Raw genomic sequence first — 15285 nt, forward strand, 5'->3', positions numbered from 1 at the left:
AGGACCATCCACCATCGTGCACGCATATATTGTTTACAATCGGGTGCTCGTCGTGGGGTCTGCAGCTGTAAACAGCGTAGCGTTACAAACGGTGAGATCTCTGGCACTCAACGTGACTTTTTTAATCCAACTCTGGCACCGAATGTGTTCAGTAAAAGTGCCAATACCAGGCTCTGTTCAAAATGTTACTTGACTAAAAGTACACAAGTATTGGCATCAAAATATACTTAAAGTACCAAAAGTAAAAGTACTAAAATGTTTGTAAATAGCAGATCTACAAGCTCGCAACGCATCGCGATGCGACGCGTTTTGAGCTTTTAGATCGGCTATTTTCAATGTATAAAATAGGGCTAAAGTGGTTAATGTATGTTTTATAATGTAATAATTTATGTCTGCAAAGTAACTAGTAACTAAAGTTTTCAAATAATTGTAGTGGAGTAAAAGTACAATATTTGCCTCTGAGATGTAGTGGAGTAGAAGTAAAAGTATAGACAATTGGGAAATACTCCAGTAAAGTAAAAGTACTTTTAGTCTGTATTGAGCTGGCTGCACACTATGGAGCTACAGTCAAAACTGCAGTCCAACTGGGATGATAAAAAGACAACAGCAATAATGTATTTGATTTATTTATTTGAAAGCACACACTTAAAGATTAAAGAACACGAGCAGACAGAATGCATCTGCTGCCTCAGTAAATACAAACCCGCCATGGGACTCTTCATAGCCTCAATTATGCTTATTTCTTCAAGGGTACGTCTCTTTGTCTCCATATTACAGTTTGTTTCTGTTTCCCATTATGCCAATACATAAATAAAGTCTGTCTTTGTACTGGGCCTCATCCCTGAATTGTTTTCTTTTCTTTTAACTCTTTAAAAAGAGAAATAGTGTCACGCCACTGCTAGCGAAAATGAGTGTTTTTTACTTACCTTTGATAAATCATGGAATATCTTCCGTGATCGCCGTCCTCACGGAGATCGTCTCATTACACTCATGGGGTAGGTGTTGATTTTGATCCCTTTAAGGCTAAAAGGATAACACAACAATGTCCTGGGGACTTGTTTCCATTGTGGTCCTATGAAAATAGCAGATCTACAAGGTCTCAACAACACGTTGCGATGTGAAGTCGTTCAAAGTCGAAGTTCGCAATGTATGGAGAGAAACAAAAACCCTCCAAAATATACATTTCCTCAAATAAATGCACTTAGTTAAAGGACAACTTCACCCATTTTCAACCTAGCTTATATAATTCATATAATCGAAAATGAGACGTTGCATCTCAAGGGGTTTATCCTTCTAATATTATGTAATTGGTCCTCACTAATGCTCATTGTAATATGGTACCATTTGTGTCTACTCCGTCCGTCTCTCAGAGGAGGGCGGTGCCATTTTACGATGAGCACTAGTGAGAACCAATTATATGAAGAAATGTATTGAAAATGGGTGAAGTCGTCCTTTAATGTCCACCACTTTTTGTAGTACGACTGTGATGGCATAGAGAACCCATCCCTATGAGTTGGAGAGTTATAGGATAAAGTAAAATAAAAATGAAGGCTGAGGTATTTCATAATGCAGGTTTTTAACAGCCGTACAGTAGCTCATTACTTATACATTACAGCCTGAGCTTGTACTTTTCAGTAAAGAGGAGATTGTTTCATTATTTAAGCAGACGAGAGGCAGTGCAGAGAGAAACCCTTTCGCTGCGCTGATGTTTTAAACATCACAGCTCTGAGCCTCTCTTAGACGTGATAAATATTCAGTCATAATCCTCTGCACCGGGGCTGAACCGTAACACTCCGGTGGCGTCATTTCTTACGGCCGTGTCACCATTATGGCATTTTACTTGACGATTAATTGCCACTCAAATCATTGCGATTAACAATTTAAGTCGTTGAACATTATTGGAAAAATTACATTTCTGTTCGGCTTTTAGGCTCCGTAAAGAAAAAAAAAGTCTACACAACCTGGGAATGAAAGTTAATGTGAAGGTAAAAACACTATCTGCTGACTGGGTTTCATTATGAATGCCTTCCTATTTGTGGAGGTCATTGGTGTTAAATGTGAAAAATGAATCTGATGCCCTGCGCTCACAATAGATGATCACAAACACACACACACACACACACACATGCACACACACACACACACACACACACACACACACACACACACACACACACACACACACACACACACACACACACACACACACACACACACACACACGCGTGCGCTGGCAAAAAAAAAGCCTTTAGTTTAGATCCAGTGGTGCCCATCAGTCACATATTTGCATGGCTAACACAGAACTCCATATAAGGGCATACAAAAGGATACAGTACGCCTCGGGAACGGCCTCCGCTGCTAGGCAACGGTTTTCTGTTTGTGTCTGACATCAGTGCATGTTGTCCGTGTGTCCGCCCATCCACTGCCCACCGTTTCAAGTACAAGTCCGGAATTCAAAATTTACTTGAGTAAAAGTACAAAAGTATTGGTATCAAAATGTACTTAAAGAACCAGAAGTAGAAAGTACTCATTGTGCAGAATGTCCCATTTCACAAGTTTAAAATGTATAAAAAATCTTTTGAAAATAGCTGATCTACAAGCTCACAATGTGCCGCATCGCGACGCATTGTGAGCTTGTAGATCTGCTATTTTCAAATGGCCGAAATGTATATACGGCTGAAGTGGGTAATGTATGTTTTGTAATAATAATCAAAATCAACAAAGTAACTAAAGTTTTCAAATAATTGTAGTGGAGTAAAAGTGCAATATTTGCCTCTGAGATGTAGTGGAGTAGAAGTCAAAGTATCGCAAATTGGAAATACTCCAGTAAAGTAAAAATACCTCAACATTGTACTTAAGTACAGCACTTATGTACTTAGTTACTTTACACCACTGGTATTTTGCCAGGCCTACTCAGAGCACACTGTAACAAATTCAAAATCAACTGTAAGTTGATTTTTGGCTATACGTGATTGAACATTGAATATTACACTGATATGTTCCATTCACAACGAGAGTCAATGGGAGTGTGTTAACTCTCTCGCTCAATAGCTCTGGCTAATTGTGTTTTAAATCATCTCTGCCCTTCAGTTGAATGCATTCGTACATGGTCCCTGATTAAATACACATTATAGAAATAAACTAACAAATCAATAACACACTTGTAGTGTTTGGATAGATCATCCTTCCACGGCACACACATAATAACCAGTAGATAAGATCAGGAACCTGCTTGTATTATGACTGAGTTTATATCAATTAATAACCAGTAGATAAGATCTGGAACCTGCTGTATTATGAGGGAGACGTTACGGTTTTTATCTGGGATTACACGCAGGCTTAACTTTGGAACACTTCTGTTTACTTGTAAAAAAAACAAAACAGAAAGGCCTTCATTGTGATGTTGCTTCCAATGGGAGCATTTTTTGGTTGATTTAATCCTTTATTAGCAGTTTGTAAATGTGCAGTTCAGTGGTACGATCAGTGATGGAAAGTAACTAAGTAAATTTACTTAAGTACTGTACTTACGTAAAATGTTGAGGTATTTGTACTTTACTTGAGTATTTCCAATTTCCAATACTTTTACTTCTACTCCACCTCATCTCAGAGGCAAATATTGTACTTTTACTCCACTACAATTATTTGAAAACTTTAGTTACTTTTCAGATGTAAATTATGATATTATGAAACATACATTAACCACTTTAGCCCTACTTTATACCTAGGCTATTTGAAAATAGCCGATCTACAAGCTCACAACGCGTCGCGATGCGACGCGTTGTGAGCTTGTAGATCTGCAATTTTCAAATATTTAGTACTTTTACTTTTAGTAGTTTAACTACATTTTGATGCCAATACTTTTGTACTTTTACTCAAGTCAATTTTGAATTCTGGACTTTTACTTGTAACAGAGTATTTATATATTGCAGTATTGATACTTTTACTTAAGTAAAGAATTTGAGTAATTTTTCCACCACTGGGTACGATTATACAATGGGGCAAAAAGGATAACGCACAAAGCCCTTATTTTAACTTTGCTTCCAATTGGAGCAGATCCTTTCAGCATGAACCTGAAACGTACAATCATAAACAGGTGCACGCGCACGCACGCACGCACGCACGCACGCACGCACGCACGCACGCACGCACGCACGCACGCACACACACACACACACACACACACACACACACACACACACACACACACACACACACACACGCGTGCGCTGGCAAAAAAAACAAGGCATTCCTGAACACAAACAACAGTATGCACAGGCGATTCCCAAGTTCGAAACTCAACAAGTAGTTCAGGATACAGATCACGGAAACAGGGAGCATCGTCTCCTCCATAATGTGGCGACTGCCAATTATCACAGACACTGAACAGAATGCATCCAATGTCTTATCAGCTCTTGGCTTATTGGGCGTTCCTGTAATCTGCAGGCCTCTCACAACTGATTTATAGACATTACTGAGGCTTCCAAATATGAACACGAGCGGTTTACATTTGTAACCAAGCTGTATAACAGCATCCTTAAGACGTTGGTACTTTATCACCTTAAGGAATGCCTCTTCCAGACTGTGGTCGAATGTACGTGCCACTTCCAAAATGGTCACTTCTCTACTGTCCTCATCCATTGTTCATCAGACAAGGGGTGTTGGTACCCCCGTAAAGTCTGTTTCAACTGCCAGCCTGCCCGCCAGATATTTCAAGGTGGAGTCGGCTTGCTCTGGTAATTGTCAGAAGGAGCTTTCCAAGCATTGCTCGCATCATCTACATTAACTCATTCAGTGCCCAGCTTATTTATGGAAATTTGGCTCTGAGTGCCACAGCCAAAATTCATTGTAAAAAAAAAAGTGCTTAGGAGCCGAGATACAGCCTTTTTCAGTAAGAAGTTAAACAAGAAGTGAATGGAGCAGCAAATCTTAAAATCTTCATATCTTGGGTTCTGAACATGTTTTTAATTTTTTTTGGGGGAAAAACATGTTCCAGTGGCACTCGGGGCATATGCCACTGGACGTTTTAGACGTCCAGTGGCACTGAATGAGTTAACGTTGGCAGTTACAACGGGCGTTTGTGCATTTAGATGTTAATACAAAGTTAGTTTAGGTTAAGATGTTATAAAAAAACGTCACCAACTTTTGCGTGCTGTGTCAGAAGCTGTCAAGCACGCACGCACGCACGCACGCACGCACGCACGCACGCACGCACGCACGCACGCACGCACGCACGCACGCACGCACGCACGCACGCACGCACGCACGCACGCACGCACGCACGCACGCACGCACGCACTCCCACTGAATGGTCTCTGTCCATGGTGCTGATCTGACAACACCTTTATATCCACTGAATGATCTCTGTCCATGGCTCTGACGAAGTAGGACATTCATTTATATATACAAAAAAACATACAGTTGACATTTGGAGATATGAGGTTTCTGCCCGACAGAAACCCTATATTGAAAAGCATTTGACTTCAAAGGAACGTTTTAGAGCCGCCACAACTTGTTCTGCTCATATACTAAAATGTTAACATTTGTGCCTGCATGTGTGTGTGTTGAACTAAACTACAGAGATACTGAGTGCATTTATAGCTGCAGAGCAGGCAGGGATGTATGTGAGGAATAGGAATGTGGCCGTCAGTCTGTCAGGACGACAACAAAGAGAGCCTGACAACAAGAGAGAGAGAGAGAGAGAGAGAGAGAGAGAGAGAGAGAGAGAGAGAGAGAGAGAGAGAGAGAGAGAGAGAGAGAGAGAGAGAGAGTTTCTCTCCCTCTCTGGCTATTTGTCATTGTGTGTGTGTGTGTGTGTGTGTGTGTGTGTGTGTGTGTGTGTGTGTGTGTGTGTGTGTGTGTGTGTGTGTGTGTGTGTGCTGTTCTGTATTCACACCTCTGCTGCCATGTGTTCCTTATCCCCCGGCCGTGGGGTGACATTTGAGCTGTATTTGTGAGCATCTGCATGCGACACAAAACAAACAACACAACCGCATCCAAAACCTTCATTCTGTCTGCTCTCTCTCTCTCTCTCTCTCTCTCTCTCTCTCTCTCTCTCTCTCTCTCTCTCCATATCTCTATCTCTCTCTCTGTTTGTCTGCTTTCTGCTACAAAACATGTTTTCACCGCTCAGCCAAACAATGGGCTTCCCGTCACTCTGCCACATGTGGGGGGACAAATAAACGGAGGCCTGTCTTTGCACTCATTAACGATGGAAAGTAACTATTTACATGAGTACAATTCTACTTGAGTAACATTTTTAGAAATGTATGACTTTACTGGAGTTTTTCCCATTTTCAATACTTTTATTTCTATTCTGTCACGGCCCCTGTAGCCTGGCTTACCAGGTCCGGTGTTGTGTCTTGTGTACTCATGTCTTTGGTGTCTTTCACAGGGCCTGTAGGTTGGGGAATTGGGGTGCCAATCAAGTGCATTGGGAGCACCTGGCCAGTGTTCCCCAGTATGCCCTATAAAAGGCTGGGTGTGGCCACGCTCAGTCTCTCTCTCTTTCCCTGATGGCAGCAACACTGTGTTTAGTTTAGTCCTTGTTTGAGTTTGCACCATTCAACACCCCACACTACATTTACACTACATCCATACATTTGCTGACACTACTGACACTTATTAACTCATCTCATATTATTCTTGGTTATATGTTGAATATAAGTTATTGTTTATAGTGTAAATACATATATTGCTTTGTGCACTTTTAAAAGCCGTGTCTTCCTCCTTTTTGTTATGGCCTCTGAGCCAGGTCATAACAATTCCACTGCATCTCAGAGGAAAATAGTGCACTTTTGCTCCACTATGATTATGTGTAAACTGGCGTGGGAACCAGTTCTGGAACCTGTGTTCAAGTTGGCAATGTAGTTTTTATTTAGTCACAAGATCTTGTTAATCTTTTTCCTGGTTCAATGATTATAAAACCCCCAGAAGCACTTGCAGGCTGCGCCTTGACAGAATTTGACGAGAAATATCATCGTTGCCAGGCAAAGAGTAAAAAACAAAACAAATCTACAATATTGTAAATCTGCAATTTTTTGCTCCTTTTCTGTGACACCGTAGCATGATGACGTAAGGCACTAATTTACAAAAGAACATATTCAAAGTTGAATCATGGAGATGCAAGGTTTCTGCCTGACAGGCTGGATATGCTACATGTGGGGGAATCATCAAAGAGGAGCTCGTCTTCGTGCTGGTTGCTAGGGACGTTAAACGCGTCACAACCTTTCAAACCTGAGGCTGTTTGGTAACGGTGCCACCTGTCTGCTGCTGTTGGTATTGCATGTGTTGGGAAGAGGAAATGGGAACATGTGTTGAAGCCCCTCAACTCTACTCTGAGTTTAGATCAGGGGTCTTCAACCTTTTCAGGCCAAGGACCCCCTAACTGAGAGAGAGATGAAGCAGGGGACCCCCCCCCCACTATATATTACAACAATTGTGTTGCAGATGAAAGGTTTTCATAGATGTTGGATTCATGTTAATGTGTATTTTCAGACATTTAACGACTTAAACCGTCAATACTTAGTAAACTTTCACTCTCTTTTTCCCCCCCTCTTTGCCGAAAATAGCAGATCTACAAGCTCACAACGCCTCGCGCTGCGAGGCGTTGTGAGCTTGTAGATCTGCTATTTTCGGCTGAAGTTATCCTTAGAATAGGGATGCTAGGGTTCAAGTGGTTAATGTAAAAAACAATGATCCTATCACACAGAGATTTGGCGGACCCCCCTGTAGCAACTCTGAGGACCCCCTAGGGGTCCCGGACCCCCTGTTGAAGACCCCTGGTTTAGATAAAGGTTATGATGATGATGATGATGATGATGATAATAAGTCATGTTTCTCCTGTTTGTTTCCCCTGCAGACTCTGAGGTGATGTACAGGAACCGTGACGGCCACGTCATCAAGTTCAACATCGCGACCAACGAGACGGAGGTGGTTCTGCGCAACGTGACCTTCGTAAGAGAGAGCATCACGTTTATATGAACAGAAGTGAAACGTTCCACAAGGCAGTGGCTCTCAACCCTTTCCATGTCAAGACCCCCCAAAACCACATGTTTTAGATATCTGACAATGTGTTGTGTCACGGAAGTGTCAGAAGTGAAGATTTTTTTAAAAAGAATAAGAACATAATTACAAAATTAAAACTGACTTTTGAGCTATGAGCTTGTACATTTATAAAGATGTTGACGCTATATTGACTAATTTTGCCCAGTCCCCAGACCCCACTTTGACAACTGCTGCAAACTATGTTGATTTTATAATTACTGTACATGGCCTTGGAACTAAACTAACTCTCTCTCTCTCTCTCTCTCTCTCTCTCTCTCTCTCTCTCTCTCTCTCTCTCTCTCTCCCTCTGTCCAGGTTAATTTCAACGTGGCAAAGTATTCCGTCTCCCCAGACTTAAAGTATGTGCTGTTCGCCTACGACGTCAAACAGGTACTAAGACAGTGTGTGAACTTTAACTCTTTGACCGCCAATGACAAGATTTCTCACCATACTGTATCTTGCTGCCAATGATGAGAATTTCCACTAGATGGCGAGAATTTCCACTAGATGACGCTGTTCACTAACCTGGGAGTCACCATTTGACTCCCAGAGAAGCAAAGCCCCAAAAAAACAAAAAACAGCCACATTAGCTTTTTCTCTGTTTTCTGTATTTTTTTTGCGAAAACAGCCAACATTCAACTGGCCACAACTATGGAATGGATGATCGTTCCTTTGTTCCTTTGTTCCCCCCGATTCTGCGAGACTCGGGGAGTCTTTAAAGTGATCGGGGGATCAACATACTGGAGATAAATATTCTATGATTGTTCAAAGGTTAGTGAAAACACAAATCCCTGGCAGTGACTTGGCAGTTTTATTTCTGGCAGTCAAAGAGTTAATAGAATGACTCATCATCCTGTTGATATAATCCTGTCATACACGCAGTGGTGGAAAGTAACTAAGTACATTTACTTAAGTAATGTACTTAAGTACAATTTTGAGTTATTTGTACTTTACTTGAGTATTTTCCAATTTCCAATACTATTATGAAACATATATTAACCAATTTAGCCCTATTTTGTACATTATTTGAAAATAGCAGATCTACAAGCTCACAACGTGTTGCGTTACGCTCCACCGGTGGTTTTGATGTATGCCAGTGCTCAGTAAAAGGGAAAAGCCTGCATTGGGGGATGGATGGCTTGAATTAACCCTTTCAATCCGAGAACGCATAATGTGTCATTTTAGATTTTTAGATCTGCAATGTTTTTTTTTATCGTGGAAATGTGTGCAAATATTTGTATATATATATATTTTTCTAAGCAAAAAATAAATAACTCAAATCTTTGCTTCTGGGGGATTGTACAAATGTCTTCTAAATCCTAACAGTTTATTTATTTTTAAACGTATGTTGCTATAAAAAGTGGTTCTGAAACTTTTTCATGTCAAGGACCCCCAAAATTATATGTATTTGGCCGCGGACCCTCATCTCAAAATATTTTGTTCCAGGGGCCCGCTAGAAGCACATATTTTAGTTAAAAATGTATATATTCAAAGATTTGCACACATTCTCACAATTTTTGTAAATAAAGCAGATCTACAGTACAAGCTCATGGTGCTGCACTCGGTGCCGCGCCATGAGCTTGTAGATCTGCTATTTTTTAATATAGCCAAATAAATCTTAAAACGACACACAGATGCGTTCCCGGTCTTAATGGGTTAATAAGACGGCCTCCTTCAATTGTCGGCGGACGGCGTGTGAGCTGGTTGAATTATGCAGAGCAGTTAAAGGCTTCAAGGAGGCTTTGGCGCAAATGGCGATAGGGGCCGAGATTGATGAGCCATTGGAGGGGGGGGGGGGGGGGACTCGCCAAAATAACGTTGACAAGCCGGAGAGTGAGTAATCTCCCACACTGGGAGAGTGTGGTCGCTCGCTCGCCGGCTGGCGGCTTTGACGAATGACTGTGTTCCCTCTTTGTCTCGTACGCCCGACTTTAAAGCGCTTCAACAACAGGCCGCTGGTGAGAAACTCTTGGAAAGCAGCATAACCATCGCAAGCTAAACGCTGCCTTCTTTTCCCCGCGTTAAGATATCATCTCTGTCGGGATGGAAACCTCATTTATGTCCAAAACTGTTACTTTTCAGTATTCTAATTTAAAAGTAGACAAAGTAGCAGATCTACAAGCTCTAAACGCGTCGTTTCACACCAGGTTTCGAGCTTGTGGATCTGCTTCTTTTGATGCTTTTGTCAACGCTGCCTAATTTATTTTCTTCATACTTTCACTTTTTGGGACAATTTTGACCAAACGTCAAACACTTGACGTGAAAAGGGGGGGGGGGGGGGACGGACAAAAAAGTCACTATATGACTTTAGGGGAATATATGATTTACGATTCTGTGTCATAACTCGTACGACGTTGAGGCGGCTCAAAGCGGACTTCGCAACGCTCGTCACGGCGACTCGCTCGCTTTAGCTCGCTCATCGTTTTAAAGGTTTTTTTTTCATGTCACATGTTGACGTTTGGTCACAAAGTCACAGAATGACTCATGGGGACTGAGACAGTGTTGCTAGTATGTACAGTAGTATGATCAACTAGGACGTTAATATACACACACATAGCTTATGATGTTATAGTCGACTAAAACTAAAACATTGACTAACTTGTAACTATTACATTACATTACATTACGTTACATTACATTACATTACATTACAGTACATTACATTACATTACATTACATTACATTACATTACAATACGTTACATTACATTACATTACATTACATTACATTACCATTACATTATTACAGTCATTTAGCAGACGCTTTTATCCAAAGCGACCTTGGAACTATGTGTGATGAATTGAACACATACCTGTAGGACCACAATGGAAAACAAGTCCCCAGGACTTTTTTTGTGTTATCCTTTCAGCCTAAATGTCTGACTGTATCTCGTGCTGTTTACATTTATAACTGATAAATTATTCAATCAATCAATCAAAACTAAAACTAAATGACATTTTATTTAGAAAGACTTTGACTAAAACTATATAAACATTTGCAGTCATATTGTTATATTATATATATATATATATATATATATATATATATATATGTATATGTATATGTATATGTATATATATATATATATATATATATATATATATATATATATATATATATATACACACATATAATATAACAATAATTTGAGCCTGATGGAAAATGACGTAATATTAAAATACTACATACGCACGCAGGCCGAGATTTTGTGCTTTTTAAAAGCTATAATAGGCCTATAGATAGATGTCATTCATTTAATTCCCGCATTAGTTCACCTGCGGTTTATCCAATATTAATTAATAAGTATATTTGAACGACCCAAATCCGCCCACACTGCGGTTATCCGCGGCAACCGCGGCTAAAACCGCGATCCGTGCATCTCTAGTAAATAGGAGGAAGTCCTGCTCCGTCAAACTGCCGACGGTTCTCTCTCAAAGGCAAACTAAGGAAGGACTAAATTATTAACGGTAAAACAAAATGAGTTTTTCTTGTGGCCCTGGAGGCTGACTGTTCCCCAGATGGATACAAGGTTGTTTCCAAGTTATTAAAACAGAAGCGAAACATTAATTAACCGCTATTGTTTTTTTTTAAAGAGATAATTTAAAGGCATTTCTGCTTTAGTGCACCCCCGTAATGGCAGAGCGTTGGATGTGAACGCATACATTAAGTGTTACGATTATGTGATAGGAACACAGAGAACACGCCACTGTAAGCGTGTGTTTCACTCTTATAGCTTGTTAATGTGACACAATTACAATCATAACGTATTGCCAGTGTTGTCTCTTTGTTGTCAAACATAACTTATTTTTCAGGATCATTTAAAAATGAATTCTACTTTATTGGACAGTAAATAGAGCGAGGTTAGGACTGACATGTGGGACCAGCAGGCCCAAGGCATTCAGTTTTATGTGGTACCAGGGTACAATAATAATAATATATATTCAGGAATTCAGGATAATTTTTCCTTTGGTGCTGTCATGTGACACTTGCCTGCGTCTTACACTCTGTGTGTGTGTGTGTGTGTGTGTGTGTGTGTGTGTGTGTGTGTGTGAGAGAGAGAGAGAGAGAGAGAGAGAGAGAGAGAGAGAGAGAGAGAGAGAGAGAGAGAGAGAGAGAGAGAGAGAGAGAGAGAGAGAGAGAGAGAGAGAGAGAGAGAGAGAGAGGAGAGAGAGAGAGAGAGAGAGAGAGAGAGAGAGAGAGAGCGAGAGAGCGAGCTCTGTGATTCCTCTGCTTCTACTGTGTCAGATTGTGCTTCACTGTCCTTGTAGAAACTGTACTGCAAATACTGCTTAGCTTTCAAGCCATGAAGTAACACACACACACACACACACACACACACACACACACACACACACACACACACGTAATGCTTTTGCCATCCACTGCTCCACAGAAGGGTTGATAACGACTCCTATTGCATTTCCACTCTCAGCCTGGCCCGGCATGGTTTAAATCCCCGTTTAACCACTTAAATCCTGACCATGCGGGGTCCCCCAGGGGTCTATACTTGGACCAAATGTCTTTTGCTGAAAATAGCCTTCCCTGAATATGCTCACTGTGCAGAACGTTGTGACGCATTGTGAGCTTGTAGATCTGAATATGCTCAGTATGCAGCGCGTTGTGACGCATTGTGAGCTTGTAGATCTGAATATGCTCACTGTGCAGAGCGTTGTGACGCACTGTGAGCTTGTAGATCTGAATATGCTCACTGTGCAGAGCGTTGTGACGCATTGTGAGCTTGTAGATCTGAATATGCTCACTGTGCAGAGCGTTGTGACGCATTGTGAGCTTGTAGATCTGAATATGCTCACTGTGCAGAGCGTTGTGACGCATTGTGAGCTTGTAGATCTGAATATGCTCACTGTGCAGCGCGTTGTGACGCATTGTGAGCTTGTAGATCTGAATATGCTCACTGTGCAGAGCGTTGTGACGCATTGTGAGCTTGTAGATCTGAATATGCTCACTGTGCAGAATGTTGTGACGCATTGTGAGCTTGTAGATCTGAATATGTTCACTGTGCAGAACGTTGTGACGAATTGTGAGCTTGTAGATCTGAATATGTTCACTGTGCAGAACGTTGTGACGCACTGTGAGCTTGTAGATCTGAATATGCTCACTGTGCAGAGCGTTGTGACGCATTGTGAGCTTGTAGATCTGCCATAGTGTTTAATGAATGTTCTCCTGTTATGACAGGGCTGTTATAGATCAGTGGTTTTCAAACTTTTTTCGTGTCAAGGACCCTCCAAATTGACACATATTAGCCCAAGGACCCCCATTTGAAGAGATATGGCAGGAATTCCTTGGGGGTCCCAATCTACACTGCATCATCATCATTAGTGTTCATGTAACGGGTCCATTTTGGTTCCATTTGTACACTCTCAGAGTTACAGACACATAAGGGTCCATTTGGTTCCATTTGTACACTCTCAGAGTTACAGTCACATAAGGGTCCATTTGGTTCCTAACTATTAATTTGGCTGGGGACCCCCTGGAACCCCCTCAAGGACCCCTGGTGGTCAGATCCCTCAGTAAGGTGACATCAGGTCAGATCCCTCAGTAAGGTGACATCAGGTCAGATCCCTCAGTAAGGTGACATCAGGTCAGGTGTATCTTCTGTGTTTCATTCTGCTGATGAACTACTGATTCACTTTAGCTTCAGTGGAAGTCCTTGAAAAAAACAAGGCTTTTTTTCTCTCGTTTCATGTCTGAAGCCGTCAGAAGAACGAAGTGACAAAGGAACGGTGTCGTTAGAGAAGCTCTGTGTGGCAGAGAGACAGTTAGTGTTTGGTTTGTTTGTTCTGTGTGAGCTGTTTGTGCAGGATAATGATATACAAGACCACGGGCTGGACTCTAAATCCATTTACTCACTGGCAGAGCAAACAAACAAAGAAAGAAAACAAACTAAACATAAAGTTAATTAATGCAGTCGCCTGTGTCCATCCATCACAGCAGTGTTGATTTCGTCGACTAAAACTATGACGAAACATGTTCGTCGACTACCTTTTTACACTGACAAAGACTAGATAAAAACTAGATAAAAACTAAGCTATGATGACTAAATATATTGACAATTTTGTCAACAAAACCAGACTAAAATGTTAGTGAGAGATCTAGTGGAGAAGAGATCCAGTAGAACTAAAAGAGAAAGTCATTTTATGTTTGGTTGCGCTCGGGTGTTGCGCTCTGAAAATAGCAGATCTACAAGCGTTCCCGATCTTAATGTGTTAAACATGGCTGAAATGGAGGAAGGCCAGGGAGGGGTTTGGTTTGCTGCTGTCGCTGTTAAAGTTCTCACCGTAACGTAACGTAACGTGTCAGAAATGTTGCCGAGAAAGAAACCTCCGGGATATATATATATATATATATATATATATATATATATATATATATCAATGTGGGGGTCCGCAGCAGGAAAAGGTTTGAGAACTATAACTGCTCTAGCTGGTCTTGTAAACAATAATTTAGCTTCACTGCCAGGAAGGGAAACATCATCCCCTTTGTTCTCATGAATATTCTATTCTCCATCGGACCCTTTTGTTTCTCCAGCTGCGTAGGAACCCACAGGGTTCAAGATGTACCAGAACGGGGCCAGTTTGGCACTCTTGAACACCCTAGGATTTCACTGTGTGCTTAATGGGCTCCGCGCGTGCGTGCGTTGTGCGTGCGTGTGCATGTGCGTGCGTGTGTGTATATGCCCGTGTGTGTGTGCGTGCGCGTGCGTGCACGTTTGTATCTGCTTGATGACTTTATTAGTGCCAGAGCCCCCATTACCAGCTCATTTGTGACTGGAACACACTTGTTAGAGCACCGGGCCGGGCGGGCGTGCGTGGGGAGGTTAATTTACGTCCAAAATACTACATCCAATAATAGCATCATAATTCCCTTTCTGCTAGAGCTGTATTTAAGGCAATTATAAAGTCCTTTGTTAGAAATAATCCTGCATGCTGGTCAAACAGTCGTAAAAAAGGTTGAGCTTATCCCATTCAATCTGGGAACGCATCTGTCATTTTAGATTTCTTTGGGCTATTCAAAAATAGCAGATCTACAAGCTCATAGCGCGGCACCGAGTGCCACGCTTGTAGATCTGCTATTTTTTGAAAAATCTGGGTAATTTTACTCAAATCTCTGCTTCAGGGGATTCTACAAATGTTCTAATCCTAAACAGTTTTTTAAACTTCATCATACAAGAGTGTCGTACATAAGCAGTGCAAATAGCAGATCAACAAGCTGACGACGCCTCGC

General features: G+C 41.3%; 1 protein-coding gene across 1 annotated transcript in view; it reads left to right on the plus strand.

Annotated features, from left to right (window-relative positions):
- LOC308105816 (inactive dipeptidyl peptidase 10-like) overlaps window positions 1–15285 on the plus strand; it is a gene marked incomplete at both ends in the record, with an annotated part of 317527 nt that overhangs the window by 243269 nt on the left and 58973 nt on the right. Inside the window, 2 exon segments of the mRNA XM_080456741.1 lie at window positions 7859–7953; window positions 8359–8448. Of these exon segments, the coding sequence (XP_080312867.1) occupies window positions 7859–7953; window positions 8359–8448 (185 nt within the window).

This window comes from Gymnoscopelus braueri (assembly GCF_963280865.1).
Source record: "Gymnoscopelus braueri genome assembly, chromosome: 18".
Taxonomy (NCBI): Eukaryota; Metazoa; Chordata; class Actinopteri; order Myctophiformes; family Myctophidae; genus Gymnoscopelus; species Gymnoscopelus braueri.